This window comes from Canis lupus, chromosome 18 (genome assembly GCF_011100685.1).
Source record: "Canis lupus familiaris isolate Mischka breed German Shepherd chromosome 18, alternate assembly UU_Cfam_GSD_1.0, whole genome shotgun sequence".
In the NCBI taxonomy this organism is placed as follows: Eukaryota; Metazoa; Chordata; class Mammalia; order Carnivora; family Canidae; genus Canis; species Canis lupus.
Window position 1 is genome coordinate 15,367,730 of NC_049239.1, and position 17,576 is coordinate 15,385,305.

The window sequence follows — 17,576 nt, forward strand, 5'->3', positions numbered from 1 at the left end:
ATAGGGAGCCTGCTTCTCCCTCTCCCTCTCCCTCTGCCCTTCCTCACTGTTTGTGCTCTCTCTCTCTTTCAAATAAATAAATAAAATCTTAAAAAAAGAAAGTATTCTTAGTCCCTGCATTTTTTTGTTAGTTTATGGTACTTGAACCCCACCATAAATGTTATCGTGAACCCGCCATAAAGATTGTGAGAGGCCCTTTGTAGTAGCAGTTTCTGGAGCCAAGTTACCTGGGTCTTTCTCCCAGCTCTGCCATTTATCAGCTGTGTGACCTTGGGCACAATTATTTAACCTCTCTATGCCTCTGTTTCCTCATCAGTAAGTGAGGGTAGGGTGAAATTACAGTTCCAACTCCATGGAAGGTTTGTGTGGATTAACTGAGCTAATAAATGGGAAGCCCCCACAACAGGTAACATACAGCTCATTATCACTGTTAGGTGCTATTGTTAGTATTATTCATCTGTCATGAATAGCCTCATAAGCTTTTCTTAAATGTTTATATCCAAGAATGGTTGTGATGCTGTTTCACCCTTTGGTTTCCTGAGATTGGGTTTCTTTACTTCTTGTAAAGCCAGTGGACTTATCTCATATTTTCTTTCCTGTTTTTCCCTGACATTCCTGTGTCTTATATACTTCATGGCATATTTTATTTTTATTTATTTTTATTTTTTAAAAAGATTTTATTTATTCATGAGAGACAGAGAGAGACAGAGACAGAGAGAGAGAGGCAGAGACACAGGCAGAAGGAGAAGCAGGCTCCATGCAGGGAGCCTGACGTGGGACTCGATCCCGGGTCTCCAGGATCACGCCCCGGGCGGAAGGCAGCCGCTTAAACCGCTGAGCCACCCAGGGATCCCTGCATATTGATTTCTAGTAAGTATGTTTGTTACATTTGGAATCTGTCTTCTAAAGACACAATGCTTAAGACAGAACTAAATGTATCTCTTAAATGGGAAGGGGAGTGAGGGAATGTGGTTATAAATTGAGGTTTGGAAACTTGGTAAATTTAGAGGACTGAATACTATAAATCAAAAGAACAATTTGTTTGCTTCTTTGTATAGTATGTTACTTTTGTAAAATTGTGTCCTTTATACAGAGACCATGCTCTCAGCACAAAGCGGATTGTGTTGGTCAGAGTATTTTGAAGGTACTTATTAAAAAGCACTTGTGGAATGGTTTGTGGAAATGGCTCTGACGTCTCACAGAGTATTCTCGTCCTCCTCAGATCCATTCTTTAGTTGGACAAAATAAGATTTGTCTTTTAAGCTTGATGATAGCAAACCAATTTACTGGCCTTCTCTTTTTGCGGGGTTAAATTGGGTAGGATTCATTAGAGGTTCTCAAACTACCAACTGATTTGCTGGCAGTGATGACATCCTCTCGACTGAGAATCTGGGGTAACTTTTGTAGCCTCTCTTACTACCTTGATACCTGGGTAAGGCTTCTTCACAGTGGGACCTGAACCATGACTCCCCATCTCCCCCTTCTCAGCCCCTGGCAACCTCTGTTTTGTTTTCTTGTTAATTTACTTACTCTAGGTACTTCATGTATTGGAATAAGATTTGTGTGGAATTATATTTGTCCTTTTCTGTCTGGCTGATTTCACTTAGCATGTTTTTAAGATTATCTATGTTGTAGCAGGTGTCAGAATTAGTTTTTTTTTTTTTTTTTTTTTACAGCTGAATATTATTTCACAAATCCAATAATATAATTAAATACATTTAACTCAACATCTCCAAAACCATATATGAAGATGTAGTCTGTATAAAAATATTAATGGAGTATTTTTTATTTTATTTTTGTGCAAAGCACATCTCTGTTGAGAGTAGCCATCTTTCAAGTGCTTAGTGGCCAAATGTGGCTAGGATTTCTGTATTGGACAGTGTAGCTCTAGAATAAAAGATGATTACTTAAAATTATAAAGCAGCGTATACTTTTTTTTTTTTTTTAAGATTTTATTTACTCGGGCAGCCCGGGTGGCTCAGTGGTTTAGCGCCGGCTTCGGCCCAGGGCGTGATCCTGGAGACCTGGGATCGAGTCCCACGTCGGGCTCCCTGCATGGAGCCCACTTCTCCCTCTGCCTGTGTCTCTGCCTCTCTCTCTCTGTATCTCTCATGAATAAATACATGAAATTAAAAAAAAAGATTTTATTTACTCATGAGAGACAGAGAGAGAGGAGGGCAGAGACATAGGCCAAGGGAGAAGCAGGCTCCTCACAGGGAGCCCAATATGGGACTTAGTCCCAGGACCCTAGGATCATGACCTGAACCAAAGGCAGACGTTTGTTCAACTACTGAGCCATCCAGGTGTCCCACAAAACAGACTTTTTTAAAAAGAAAAATAATATTTGTTGAAAGACAACTTTGGAGAAGATTGTAGTCCTCAGCCCCAGAAAAAAAAGAAAGGATTTTAAAAAATGACAAAGACTCAGGCATGGCTTTTCCTTTGTTTCAAACTTCACAAGGCTTAGGATCCTTTAGAGGAAGAAATATTTAACTCTGAATTTCTTTTTACCAGAACCTTGATGAGTAGATGTAGGGAACTCGACAGGAGTTTTGATTCACACTGTCCTAAATGCAATGCCGGTAAACCATAGGTAATTAAAATTTTGCATAGAAAAATTTGAATATAGAGTAGAGCTGGAACAGCGATTTGCAGTGGGTGCTGTGGGGCTTGATGAAAAACTCTTGCCTAAACTCTAGAAGTTTTCTTTTCCATTCTCATTCTTTGACTTTTGGGGATCGTTCCTGATTTATGTCAAGCACTCCTAAGTGTTGCTGTCAGGAGAGAGGAGCACACAGATGGGGTGGTACGCGGGAGATGCCCCAGCGCAGCCTCTCCAGATGGTGTATGCTACGTCCCCTGGAGGGATTGGATTAGGTGTCCACCCTGGTTATAGTGCAAGCAGGCCCCAGGGAGTGTAGCATCTTGTGGATAATGTAGCCTGGGTAAAAAAGATGAATTGGGATAATGCATTCCCTGCCCCAGGAATTTGGATTTCTGAAATGGAGAAATTAGGCCAGTTTGGTAGGGCCAGTGTGTCACTGTGGATAGCAGTAGCATTGATTTGAGAGTTTGATTTACCTGGGGCCACTTCATGGCTGGGTGACTTTAGACAAGTTACCTTACCTTTCCCCCTGTTTTACTCCTCTGCAAAATAGAGATAATATTTGTATCTGCCTCATAGTGTTTTTATGAAGATAAAGATATGTAATCCCTGCCAAATTCAAGAGTTATCGTTGACATCATAATACAAAACAAGGGTTATTGTTGCCACCATAATGTAGAAGAGTCTGGCATGCTTTTATATTCCATGTGCAAGCTGCAGTTATAGAACTAATCATTTGGGAAGCAATGAAACGGATGCTCAAAGAGAAGCAGATGTACTGTGGCAATGGCACCCCCAAAGAGAGTGGGCCTAGAGCTGTTTTTATATGAGCCTTGAATGTGTAAGACTCATAAACATTCAAAGAAAACTTTATATACAGTGTGGGAAACTATAAGTTACTCAGCAATTAGAATGAGCCAGTAGGAAGGGCACACATGTAGTGACTGTAAGGAACAACAAAGGAAAGCAATAAGAAGCCAAAAAAAAAAAAAAAAGTCCACTGTCCTAACCTTGGAGTCCTTGGTGCTGAAGCAGACCTTGAGCTACTTTCAGAGGCCCCAAGGATATTCAAGGAGTGCTTATAACAAAAGGCCCTGAGGTAGACGAGAAACTTTACATTTGGCTTAGTTTATATTTATGTATGTATGTATGTATGTATGTTTATTTTTAAATCAGAAGTGAATGTTTCAATCCAGAATTGCTTAAATAAGTTAAGACACACGATCTTTAAACTGTCATGACACATGGCTATCCAGAATCACTCATTCCTTGACGGCTGGGTGGCTGAGGGTCATTTGTGTTTAGAGGAGGAGTTATGGAAGAGACCATGCTGGGAAAGCAGTGGAAACTGGTTAAGAGCTGGCGAAAAGTTAAAACCATTTTAAAATTATACATATAATACATGAGATACAAATGTAAGGTTTTTTTGTTTTTGTTTTGTTTTTAGAGAGAGGTTGAGAAGGGAGGACAGAGGGGGAGGGGGACAGAGGATCTGAAGCAGATGCTACATTCAGCACAGTGCTCAGCATGTGGAGTTTGATCTCAGGGCTCTGAGCCGAAATCAAGACTTAGATGCTTCACTGACTGAGCCACCCAGGCATCCTGAAAGTGTGAAGAAGAATAAAACAGGCACCCGAGAAGTAAAATGCCATCAGTCCAAATATTTCCCCCTCCCGCATTCTTTGTAGTAGATCCAGATTCGAGAGAATTAGCTTTAGCAAAAGCGTACTTCAAATGAGTTAAAACACATTGGCTAGTATATTTCAGTATACATTGAGGAACCATTTTGTTACTAAAGTAGATAATAGGGCAGCCCGGGTGGCTCAGCAGTTTAGCCCTGCCTTCAGCCCAGGGTGTGATCCTGGAGACCCGGGATCGAGTCCCATTTTGGGCTCCCTGCATGGAGCCTGCTTCTCCCTCTGCCTGTGTCTCTGCCTCTCTCTCTCTCTCTGTGTCTCTCATGAATAAATAAATAAAATCTTAAAAAAAAAATAAAGTAGATAATGATGTGACGAGGAGGAAGTTAAATTAAAAAAAAAAAGCAAGAGTAGAATTTCTTAAGGCTCTGATCTTGAGCCATTTTATATTTACCTCTTCATTGCAGTGGTTCTTTTGTGGGAAATGTTTCTTGCTCTGTAATTGCACTGGCACTTGACTCTGGTTTCTTGAGCACATGCCTTTCTCCTCTGCACTGTCTAAAAAGGAACGCAAATATTACATGTCTCTATTCATAAAATTTAGTTATCTTACCCCTCATCGGTGGTGTTCTGCATTTCCTCTGTAGCACTAGCCTGTCTTTCATAGGCTCATTGCATCCATTGGCTGAAACTCGATCATTTTTGGATTGCTAAATTGTATTTTTAGATACCTTTTTTTTTTAATTCACCAGTTTGTCTCAGCAATTTTATTTTGTTTTAAGAGCCTGCTCATGATAGAATTAGAAGGGACATACTGAATTTCCCCCCCTTTTTTGGAATTTACTTTTTAAAGCTAGTTTTCAATGCTAATTGTGTAACCTTCACAAGACTCCTTTTCTTATGATAGAACAGTGTCAGAGGAATTTAGCTGTTTTCTTTCCCCCCTTCAGTATAACACTCTCAGGTTTCCAACAGAAATTGCTTTGATCTTGATTAAACTGTGAATTTTATTTGAAAGTGAAAATTGGCATTTTGGAGGCTATTTATAATGGTGTGATGGCAGTCTTTTTGCAGTGTCCATTTGAAAGCTGGGTAACCACAAAAGGGGTTATTGTAAATGGAGTACCATTTGGCAACACTTAACATTATTTAAGAAAATTATTTTTTTTAAAGATTTTTTATTTTATTTATTCATGACAGAGAGAGAGAGAGAGAGAGAGAGAGAGAGAGAGAGAGGCAGAGACACAGGCAGAGGGAGAAGCAGGCTCCACATAGGGAGCCTGACGTGGGACTCGATCCTGGGTTTCCAGGATCACACCCCAGGCCGAAGGTGGCACCAAACCGCTGGGCCATCGGAGCTGCCCAAGAAAATTATTTTTAATTACACAAATAACACCTATAAGAAATATAAATGCAAGTAAAATTCTCCAACCACCATTTCCTCATTCCTCATTTTATCTGCAAAAGCAAGGCAAATCTTTTTCTAATAATTTTAGAATACAGTCCTCCCATTTATATGTATATATATATAATATATATTTTTGTAAACCTCACACACATATATATACCTTTGAAAATATACATGTATAACAAAAGTAGTATTATACTATGTGTATTCCTCAACTGTAGTTCTAGTTTTGTAAATCAGTACATTTAGATATACCTCATTCTTTTCAGATTCTATGTGTGATGAATGTATCATAGTTCATTTAAAAATTGGGTTGTTATCCATAACTTGCTGTGTCATATAGCATTATGCCAAGCATCTTTGTGTGGTTCTCCTAGGCCACATGTGAATGTTTCTCTGGCTTAGATTTGGAAGAAGTGGAATTACTGGATTGGTAACTATCTAGCATTTTCTATATTGAAGTCAATAAATAGAATATTGTTTGGCATGATTGGCCAATTGTGCTTGTGAAATGAATTGTGTGTTCGTAATACTGTCATTTTAGTTGGATAAAGAGGACTGGGGCCAAGTGTAAAACCAGTGATTCTCAACACTGGCTGTGCATCAGAATTACCTCTAGGACTTTTTCGGCATCATCATCCCAAGAGAGTGATTTAGTAGGTCTGCAGATCAGTGCAAATGGCCCTTGGCATAAAGGGGAAAATTAAATACAAGAAATAACACCCCCAGACTTTCTTAGAGTCCCCAAGTACCAGTTCAGGACCTAGGTCATTCCTTAAATGTAGTCAAAATATAGCCAAAAATTTTAATTTTTTTTCAACTCTTAATGACCTTACTCCCACAAATGCTTGACACCTAAATGATTATTTTAAGTCTGCCAGAGGGGAAGAGATTTTTTTTTTAGAGGGAGGGGACAGCAAGATTATAAGCACGACGTATGAATAGGACTGCATTTGTAGGATTGTGTTATAGTGTTTAGCTTTTTTATTATGGAGAAATTTGAAAACATTCTAAATGGGCCACACATAGAGCTCAGACACTGCAAAAACTGCTGGGGTTCAGATTCGCCCTAGACTCTACTAGCTCTGTGAACCATGGCAAGTTCCTGAGCCTTTCTGTACTTCAGTTTCCCTCTCTGTAAAATGGGGATAATGATAATGTTTATCTTACAGGGATATGAGAGTATTAAGGGAGATATTATAGAAAGCAGGTAGGAGAGTTCGGAGCATTGCGATTGGTATGAAATGGTAGCTGTTACTGTTGCTAGTGTTGTTGCTAGTTATCACAAATACCATTAGGAATCCTAATGTCTTAATCTTTAGGTATTATTTCATGCTCAAAATATTTTTCTAAGTGACCAGAATCCAGCAACTCGATCCATGGTCATAGATGATAAGGATGAAGAACTTGTACTCAGGAATATTCAAGGTCACTTTGATGTTAATAGAGCTAAGATTTTTCTGTGTCCTTGATATGTTTAAGGCCCTGTTTTTGTTTTTTTGCATATTAAGATGGAGAACTAGTTGAGGCTTTCTGTCAGTGTAATTGGTAGGAAATCCCACAGAAGGCAAAACGAGTGAAGTAGCCTGTGTTTGACTTGCCAAAGTATCTTTGTTACCTCTAACGTTTTGTAAAGCAACACAGCCTTGCAAGTAGGCTTTACTATTGCTTGCTGCCATTAAAGACCTGTATAGAAATCCGGGACGACTGATGCTTGAGGTGAGAATTTTAAGATTTATAAACGAGAGAGGTGATAATTGTCAAAGTTCCTGAGGGGCACTGTGTGGGCATACAGACACAAGTTGAATTGTGGAGAATCCACACGTTTCATAAATAGCTCTATGAAGTTGAGTCTTGTCTTCTCAGCATGACGTAAGATTTTTTAAAAAAATATTTCATTTATTCATGAGAGACACACACAGAGAGAGGCAGAAACACAGGCAGAGGGAGAAGCAGGTTCCATGAAGGGAGCCTGATGTGGGACTCGATCCCGGGTCTCCAGGAACACACCCTGAGCCGAAGGCAGACACTCAACCACTGAGCCACCCAGGCGTCCCATCACATAAGATTTTTAAAATTTGCTTTTAATTCTGATTAACCTGTTGAATCTCTTATTTTAGCCTTGGCTGTATAGTTGATTATAGTCTGCCATATGTAAAACCAGGACTTTGTATGGCATGTACGATGCTCTAGGAACAGGCCCTGCTAGTGTCTCTGGCTTTATTTCCTACCAGTACTTCCTTTGCTCCTGCCAATCACCAAAACAACTTGGATGATCCACATGACAGGGATTTCTCAAGCTTTGTGCCATTCTCCTGTTTGGAATGGCTTTACTGCACCTGGCAGAGTCTTTCTAACCCTAGTAACAAAGGTCAAATGCCTTCTTGGGCCATTCCTTTTGCCCAGACTGGTCCTTTGTCTTTTTGCAGGCTGGGCAGCACTGTGGAGCCAGGCTTCAGAGCTCAACCATCCAGGATCTCATGCTGGCTCCATGACATACTAGCTCTGAAATAGAGAAAGAGAGGGAGAGAAAGTTTTTTAGTTTTAAATGTATAAATATATGTATATTTTATTATATATGTATAAAATTCATAGGGTTACCTTTTTCAGCATTTTAAAGTTTACAAAACAGTGGCTTTTAGCATTTTATAATGTTGTAAAGATATCACCATTACCTAATTCTGACCATTTTTATCATTCTAAAAAGAAACTCTTCGGTACATTAGCAGACAGTTCCCATTTCTCCCCTTCCCCTGCCAGCCCTCAGGGCTGTTTACTGTCTCTCTAGATTTCCCTGTGCTGGACATTTCATATAAATGGAATCCTATAATATGTGTTTTGTGTTGGCTTGTCTCACTCTCCATAGTTTTTCAGGATTTATCCATGTGGTAGGTAGCATGTATTGTTAATTACATTTCTCTTATGTATGGATATACCATATTTTCTTTATCCATTTATCAGTTGATGGATATATGGATTGTTAACAGTTTTTGGGTATTATGAATAGCACTTGTGTACACTTTTTTTGTGAACAGTATGAACATATTCTCAGTTCTCTTGGGTATATACTGAGGAGTGGAATATACTGAGGAGTGGAATTGTTGGGTCATGTGGTAACCTTTTGTTGAACTTTTTGAAGAATTGCCAGATTGTTTTCCAGAGTAGCTATTGCTGTTTAACTTATCCACCAACAATACATGAAGTTTCCAAATTTGTATCCTTGTGAACACTTGTTGCTGTCTTTTTGATTATAGGCCATCCTGATGAGTATAAAGTGATATTTCATTGTTGTTTTGATTTACATTTCCCTGATGACAAATGACACTGAACAACTTCTCATGTGCTTATTGGCCTTTTTATTTTCCTTTGGACAAATGTCTAGTAGATCTTTTGCCAATTTTTAAATTGAGATTTTTTTATTGTTGAGTGTAAGAATTGTTTAATATTCAGCATTCTGGTTCTTTATCAGATATATGATGTGCAAATATTTACTCCCATTGTGTGGATTATCTTTTTTTCTTCTTGACTCTATTTTTTTTTTTTGACTCTATTTTTTGATGTACAGAAGTTTATAATTCTTATGATCAATTTATATTTTTGTTTTTTTGTACTTTGTGTCATGTTTAAGAAGCCAACCCAATCTATACTCATGAAGATTTACATCTATATTCCCTTTTAAGAGTTTTAGGACTTTCGCCTTTGTATTTAGGTCTTTGATCCATTTGAGACTTTTATATGTAGTGTGAGGTAGGAGTCCAACATACATTATTCTTTTGCATGTGGATATCCAGTTGTCTAGCACGGTCTTTTCTTTTTTTTTTCTAAATTTATTTATTTATTTATTTGAGAGAGAGAGAGAGAGTGAGAGAGAGAATGAATGGGAGGGCCAGAGGGAGAGGGAGAGAATCCCAAGCAGACTCTGTGCTGAGTATGGAGCCTGAAGTAGGGGGCCTGGTTTCACAGCCCTGATATCATGACCTGAGCCAAAACTAAGAGTCAGACGTTTAACCAACAGCATCACCCAGGCACCCCTAGCACCATCTTTTGAAGAGAATATTCTTTCTTTCTTTCTCCCTTCCCTTCCCTTCCCTTCCCTTCCCTTCCCTTCCCTTCCCTTCCCTTCCCTTCCCTTCCCTTCCCTTCCCTTATTCATTCATTCATTCATTCATTCATTCATTCATTTATCTATTTATTTATTTATTTATTTATTCATGAGATACAGGGAGAGAGGCAGACACACAGGCAAATAGAGAAGCAGACTCTATGCAGGGAGCCCGATGTGGGACTCGATCCCAGGACCCCGGGATCACGCCCTGAGCTGAAGGCAGGTGCTCAACCACTGAGCCACCCAGGCATCCCAAGAATATTCTTTTTCCATTGAATGGACTTGGCACTCTTTGTTGAAAGACAATTGGCTGTAATGTGAGGGTTTATTTCTGGACTCTAATTCTATTCCATTGATCTTTATGTCTTCTCTTTATGCCAGTTTCATACTGTTTTGGTTACTGTAGCTTTGTAGGAAGTCTTGAAATTGAGATGTGTGAGTCCTCCTGTTTTGTTCTTCTTTTTCCAAGATTCAGAGTCCCTTGAATGTCCATATGAATGTGAAGGTCAGCTTGTTGATTTCTGGGAGAAAAGAAGGACAGTTAGAATTTTGATAGAAATTGTGCGAATCTGTAGATCAATCTCCAGGAGTATGACCATTTTAACAACAGTAAGTTTTCCAAACCATGAACACAGGGTGTCTTTTCATTTAAGTCTTTAATTTCCTTCAACGGTGTTTTGTATTTTCAGTGTACAAGTCTCTCATTTCCTTGGTTAAATGTATTCCTAAGTATTCTTTTTAATTTTATTATACATGGAATTGTTTAGCTCTGAAAGTTTTCGAAATTTTTAAAACTTTCGAAGCTTTAGTTTCTCTGCATATGAAGTGGAAATGTTGGGCAGCCCTGGTGGCTCAGCAGTTTAGCGCCACCCTCTGCCTGTGTCTCTGCCTCTCTCTCCCCCCCCCCCCCCCCCCCCCGTATTCTAATGAATAAATAAAATCTTAAAAAAAAAGGAAATGTTAACTACCTACTTACCCATTTGTTGTGAGTTAATTCATGTAAAGGGCTCAAATAAGCCTGATGGTTCAAGCTAAATGGTTTTTTTTTTTTTTTTTTCCAAGCTAAATGTTAAATATTAGACTTGAACTCTCCGAGGGATGTAATTTTGCCCTTCATATTTTTCTCTACCACTGTTCAGGTAGCATCTAGTGCAGTGCCTGTTGGTACTAAGGGAATGTAGAAAGGTAGAAAAATTGAGCTGCATCATCAATTTCAGTTTTTAAGTTTGAAAGTTAATATGGATTGGGAGTTATGGACTCTAATTCCTCCTTACACTTCATATTTTGATAGGGCTTCTTTTAGTATACATGTAAATAAGCCTTGTATACATACAATATTTTTACCACTTCTTAAAAGCAAAGTTACTTTTCAAGATGGTTGAATGGGCCTTGGTTTCCTTTAGGAGTTGGAAAGCAAGGTTTCATTGCTTCGGTGAACTCACAGTCCTTTATATGCCAAAATTGTAAATGAAATTAAAATGTCTTAATTTATGACGTTGTAAGCCACAATATTAGAGAACGGAGTTTCAGTTGTATATAAAATCTAGTTTAAAAAGCAATCTTTTAATTGGGATTATAAAAATACTTCCTTTTTCTGAGTAGTATTGTAATTTCTAAAATTCGTATATAAATGATATTTATTTTTTAAGTGTAAAATAGAGAAAGCTTTAAACTTGATCTCATGGTAAACATGGTAAACAGAGCATTGGATCTCACCCTGAGTGTAACAGCTCAGTTATCTAAGAACTTGTGTTACTTCTTCTGTCTCCCCAACAGAGTCAGGGTGAGTGTGGAGTGTGCCTTTGTTCTGTTGAGCAACCTGGATTAACTATTAATGATACTCTGCTTTGGTGAGAAACGTGTAGACAAGTTTTCAGGATTAGTTTCATTACATTTCATTGCTGATAGAGAGCAATGATAGTCATGCTAATAAAATTAAGCATTTATTTAAACATTCATATTTTCACATTTTAATGCATTTTTGTATTTAGTTGTCCTGAAATTCCTCAATATCGAAATAACAAAAACAATGTAGCAAATACTGTAGGATGCTCTGTGAAGTCTGAAGGCAGCCCTGCAGCGTCAGGACGGATGATCCGGGGTCTTGGGCTGGTGCAGACACAGCCAGAGCACCACCTGGCTCCTCTTCTCTCTGCCTCCTGCTTGCAGGCTTTTGGGGGTGGGTGAGGAACGGGAATCCCAGTTTGAGGGGATTGACCTGACCCACTTTTCTTGCTACAACTGGTAAATCAGTAACAAACCTTTCATTTCAAACTAATGTTCCTGTTAGGTTATAAACTACACTCAGTAATAATTTTAAAAGTGGCATAAGGAAAAACATTTCCTCTAGGAAATTGTCTCTGATAAGTGTCAGCAGCAGCTACTGTGAAAGTTCATATTGAAACATAACCAGCTGGAGACGACCTCCTCCTCCTCCTCCTCTTCCTCCTCCTGTCCCGTCAGTCTCCCACCCCCATCCCATTGTAGGGTTTTGAGTGAACACATTTAATCCATTGGCACTGGACCATATTCAGGAGCACAAGTAATCCTGTTTTAGGATTAAAGCACCAGGAAATTTGATACTAGAAAAAGACTACTTTAAGGGGTGGTGAATTTGAGACTTTTATCTTGAAAAATAAGATCAGATTATGAAAGTAAGCTTATTTATCAAAATTTGAATTATAATTGAAAAATAAGTACTGAATATTAGAATGAACAATGAATCTATCAAGTATTTTTGGCATGTATTTTCATATTAAATTTTATATAATATTGTGGATACTTTTAATTTATAATGTAGTTGTAATGAAGGACATTTTTGCAAAACTATTTAAGAGTTGTATTATTTCCCCATGAGTTACTGATAGTCAAATAGTTATCATTCTTGAGATACTTAGCATATTATTGTCCTTGTTGATTTTTCTCATCAATCACTAATCTTCCTAACTTCTCCTGTAGCCTTGTCAGTTTCTATCCTCATTTGGGATTTAACATTTCATTAGTATCTTCCACCAACTTTATCAAATGTTGCATCTTTTGTTGCATATTTTCAGTTTTCACTTTGTAAAATTTCAGATTTACATTCTATTTGAATTGTTGTTGGGACTGTATGACCCTCAGAGAGAAAGGAGGTTGATGGGTGGGGTTAGAGGCTAGGGATAACCAGGGAGAGTTTGAATGGCTAGTTCGTCTGTCAGCAGTTGTTTTTATTTGCACAATTTTTGCTTTTCTGTGTGTTTTTATAACAGATGACTTGAATAATGAATGCTGGAATAACAAGGACTCCTTTTTAGATTAGACTGTCTTCATGGTGTTGGTCACTTAATCACTGACCTTCCTAGATGTCTCGGAACACTTGCTTTTTACTCCTACCCCTTTATGAAGGGTCTCTTACATATTTGTCTTTGAATTTTGAGTCAGGAATGCAGTACTTGGTCCCAGTTGGTAATATCAGCAATTAATTCAAGCCAGAAAAGCTTCTGAGGCCCTGTTTTGCATTTAAATGGGAACCCCTTCCCAGTACTTGTAGGCTTAAGTTGGAGACACCAAGAGAGATGGCCGGAAGCATGCATCCTGCCACAGTAGAATCTGTGAACATGTGAAATAGAGAGGAGAAGCACTTAATTGGTAGTGACAGGAGAAGTGGAATTAGGGTCAGAGAGGTGTTGAATAACCAGAATGGTGAAGCATTAAGGTGGAGAGCAATCCCTCTGAGCACTTGGTAACATGAACTGAGTATCAAGAGCTGTCTTCTGAGCCAGATTCTGACTGTGAGGCCTGTGGAGTCATTTTTCTATTCTTAACTTCTAGATGTTTTCTTGCAGTATTATCATATCACCTGAGGTAAACTGAGCACATACCTGTTTCTTGTAGCCTGAAATGGCTCCAAATATATATAAAGCATTAATTTTTAAAAATCCTCCTTATGTAGCCCCCAAATAAAATTAGCTTTGTGAAGGATTATGTAAAGATTTGGCAAGAGAAAGAAAGTTTAGTAAATCTGTTGGAATAACACCCATGGAAAAAGAATGTAGGTGTAAGAATTTAGGTAGAACTGTCTGCTCAATTATGTCTCATTTAATTTTCATGTCATAAAAGGAAGGGTCCCATGTGAGCTCATGTTCAGCATGTAGTGATGTAAAGGACGTGGGAGCATGTCATCTCCATGGCATCCCTGTGTTAGTGTCACGCTGCAGTTGCTCTTAGGATCCAGGTGGATTTAGGACTACCCACTTTCTCTCCCCCAGGCTGTCTGATCTGTGAACTACATCCTTTATTGGACTTTGTTTTAATAGTAGTTAACAGTAACTGCTATTCCTGGTCTGGGTTCTTAGGGATGGGCCCAGCTCATTGCCTGGAGTGTTCCGTGAGTCTCCAAACTCATGTCATTGAGTGGAAAATTAGAGATAGTAGGCCATTAACCAGAGAGTTAAAACTATTCATCTTTACAAGGAATTTGAGTATTTTTTTTTTAAAGTATAGGTGTGAGAATAAAAGGTTTTTGTGAAGAAAATCTGTGGGATTGGATAGAAGAGAATGAGTGGGAGATCCTGGTGAATTGATTTTTCCTTTTTGACGTGTAAAGTGATGAGTAACAAGAGTATGATGTCATAGACTGACCAGTTGTAATCAAGAAGCCGACTAATAGTGGTAATTTTAAAATTGACTGGAGAGATGACAAAATAGAATTTAGAAACTGATTTTAAAGAAGGCTGAATGTTCTTCGTGGGTTGCTAAGTCCTCAGGAATTTATTTTATTTTTTATTTTTTTTAAGATTTTTATTTATTTATTCATGAGAGACACAGAGAGAGAGAGGCAGAGACACAGGCAGAGAGAGAAGCAGGCTCCGTGCAGGGAATCCAATGTGGGACTTGATGCCAGGACTCCAAGATCACCCCCTGGGCCAGGGGTAGGTGCTCAACCACTGACCCACCCAGGCGTCCCAGTCCTCGGGAATTTAGCTGTGGGTCTCAGAGATTTGGAGAAGGTGAAGAGTATTCTTGCTACCAGTTGTTTATCTTTTGAGCTCTCCAGTGTCTTCTTCATAAATTCATATGGTTCAGCTAGGTGATGATGATCTCTCAGGAGTCTTCGAACTCTTCAGTTGTTTGGACTCTGTCTGGAAATGTACATATAAGAATAAGGAAACTAACTTAGCTAGATAGTAACTTCAACTAAACTAGACTAAGCTAAGAAAACCATCAAAGACTCAATAAGTGTGAATGGAAGGGAAGGTCCCCAACCTCTACGGAAGCTGTGGTCTCAGGGGAGTCAGACAAGTAGTGTATATATTTTAGTAATTCTCTAGTGCAAGTGTATATGATCTGTAGAGGGCTAGAGGAGGTGAAGTGCATTCTGTCTGGGATGCTGTTGGAGGAGAGGTAGCACTTGGGCTGAGGTTAGAAAAGGGAGTTGTATATGCAAGAGAAGCGAACTGGGCACTGGCATCCCGGGGAGTGAAACTGTAAGAAAACACTTGGTGCTGTGAGCAAGCTTGGTGTGTTCGGGGAATCGCAGAGTAGCGCTCAGTAGTCCTAGAACAGAATAGATTTAAAAAGGTGGGAGTGGTAATGATACCCCAGATGAGAGTGGGATACTAGTTTGGGATCCTTCAGAAATTCCTGGCTCAGAAAGGCAGTGCTCTGCTATTTGGGGAGATGAACACTCTAACAGAGGACCTCAGACTGCGAAGTTGATGAGGTTTAGCTTTAGATGTTCAAGGCATGTCATGACCATGTATGAAGGTGAAGATGTCTGGCAAGGTAAGGATATACAGTTCTGGGTTGCAGGAGAGCATATTGAGTTTGAAATTCAGGTTTGCTCAGCATCGTTGTCCTTTGGTTATGGATGTCAAGGGAATAGATGGAAGAGTTCGTGAGTGAAAAGAGGGTCATGTTAGATAACTATCACTAAACATAAGATCTGTGTGAAAAAAAGATGATACAGCAAAGAACCCTAGAATTAGGAGAAGAATCATAAGAACGCAAAAGGATTAGAAAAATGTTGTCCCATAATGTTATTTAGAAATTAAAACAGAATTATGACCAAAAAAGCAACCATAATTTTAAATCTGCTTATTCAAACTACATAGAACCATTTGTTTATTTTCTTTGTGAAATAGAGAAGTATGGCCTTAGAACTCATTGGCCCGAATGAATAAACCGAGACCATGGCTGGTTGAATAAATACGTATTTACGCGTTGTAAGATTGCCGCTTTGGAAGAACTGAGGGGTGGTTGGTGAAGAGAGTAATTTAGAATTGTGGGGGTGGGTGGGGAATAAAGTTTTAAAATGTAACTATAAAAGCAGACTGGATCTCTACATCAATTGATAGACTGAAATACATTCTAGAAGGGTCCAAGATTTACATGCTAAATAAAATTATAAAATGTATTAGAAGAAAATGGGGTGATTTAAAAATTTGGTGTGGGGAAGGTTTAAATGTAACTGGAAGACCATCATTCATTAAGGAAGAGATTGGTGGACTTAACTGCAAAAAAATAAAGTATAAGGTCCTAGATATTATAAATGAAACGGGAAAACCAGCTAATTTGGGGGGGGGGGATATTTGTAGTGTGTGTAAGAGAGCATCCTAAGTGTGGTCGTGGTAGATGACTCAAGTGATCAGAGATTCAGGAGGCTGACGTCCTTAGCCACGGGTTTTTGGAAGTCCTGTCAACATGAACATCATATAGCATGTATTATAGGGGAGTAAGACTCATTGACATGGCTTCTAGAGTCCTTAATGAATGTGCAGAGTAATCAGACCATGGATGGTATTGGTAAGGAAGAGTAGATAGTAGGATAGATGGGATACATGGGTCTCAGAGGGTATACAGTACATTAACATAGTGTTTGTAGTGTTTGTGAAAATTCCTAAACATTTTAGTCCTTCGGGAGCTAGAAACAAATCTGAAGGTTTGAAGAAAATGTGAAAATGATATTAGAAACTTGTCCATATATTATTGGAAACCCTTTTGGTTTAGAGCTCTGAAAGCTTTAACTTTCCTTTCAAATGTTTATACACTTCCTGAGAGCTGTACAGTTTAAACTTGAGGCCTTTTTTTTTTTTTTTTTTTACATTTTATTTATCAGAGTGTGTGCGTGCACGCACAGAGGAGAAACAAGAGGGGATGAGCACAGAGCCTGACCCTGGGCTTGAAGCCACGACCCTGAGACCATGACCCTAGTTGAAACCAAGGGTCAGATGCTTAACTGACTGAGCCAGCCAGAGGCACTTAAGCTTGGGGTCTTTGAGCTTACACACACAGATCATCTGTATACCAAAGTGTGAATTTGTTTGTCTTTTTGGAATGAACAATTACCACAGTGAAGAAGGATTCAAGTGTAACCTTGTTTCTGACTTGGCTAGTTGATAAATTGAGAATAACTCTCTAGATGGAGAGACGGAGATGCAGATTATAAAGTTAAATTCCCACATATAATCAAACTATAGTGATAAAAATGTGTATTGTGTTGTGGTTGATAGTAAGGGGAGAAGGTGGATGAAAACTGTGGAAAAGCGGTTTCAAATAGGACAGACCTAGTTAGTGTACCTCATTAACTCATTCAACAAATATTTGTTGAGGATTACTGTCCTTTGCTAGGCACTCCCCAGCAGTAGACCCAGAGGGCCGACTACATGTCAGGCACGACCCTACATCTGTCATCGAATACTGTATTTCATTAAATCCTCACAACAGCTCTTTACGAGCAGTTATGATCCCCATTTTATAGGAGAGGAGATAGAGGCTTTTAAAAAGTCTAAGTAATTTCCCCAAGGTCTTATGGCTATTAAAAATGTTGGAGGAGCCTGCCTT

The 17,576-nt window shown here is 38.8% G+C and overlaps 1 protein-coding gene across 18 annotated transcripts in view; it reads left to right on the plus strand.

Annotated features, from left to right (window-relative positions):
• Positions 1–17,576, plus strand: part of SRPK2 (SRSF protein kinase 2) — a 248,782-nt gene that overhangs the window by 84,847 nt on the left and 146,359 nt on the right. The window contains exon 1 of one of the 18 annotated variants that reach the window (XM_038562760.1): positions 372–406. The exons of the other annotated variants lie outside the window; for them this stretch is intronic. Within the exon in view, the coding sequence (XP_038418688.1) occupies positions 387–406 (20 nt within the window). The 5' untranslated portion in view covers positions 372–386. Of the gene's footprint in view, positions 1–371; positions 407–17,576 lie in introns of those variants that run through there. 18 annotated transcript variants of the gene reach the window in all.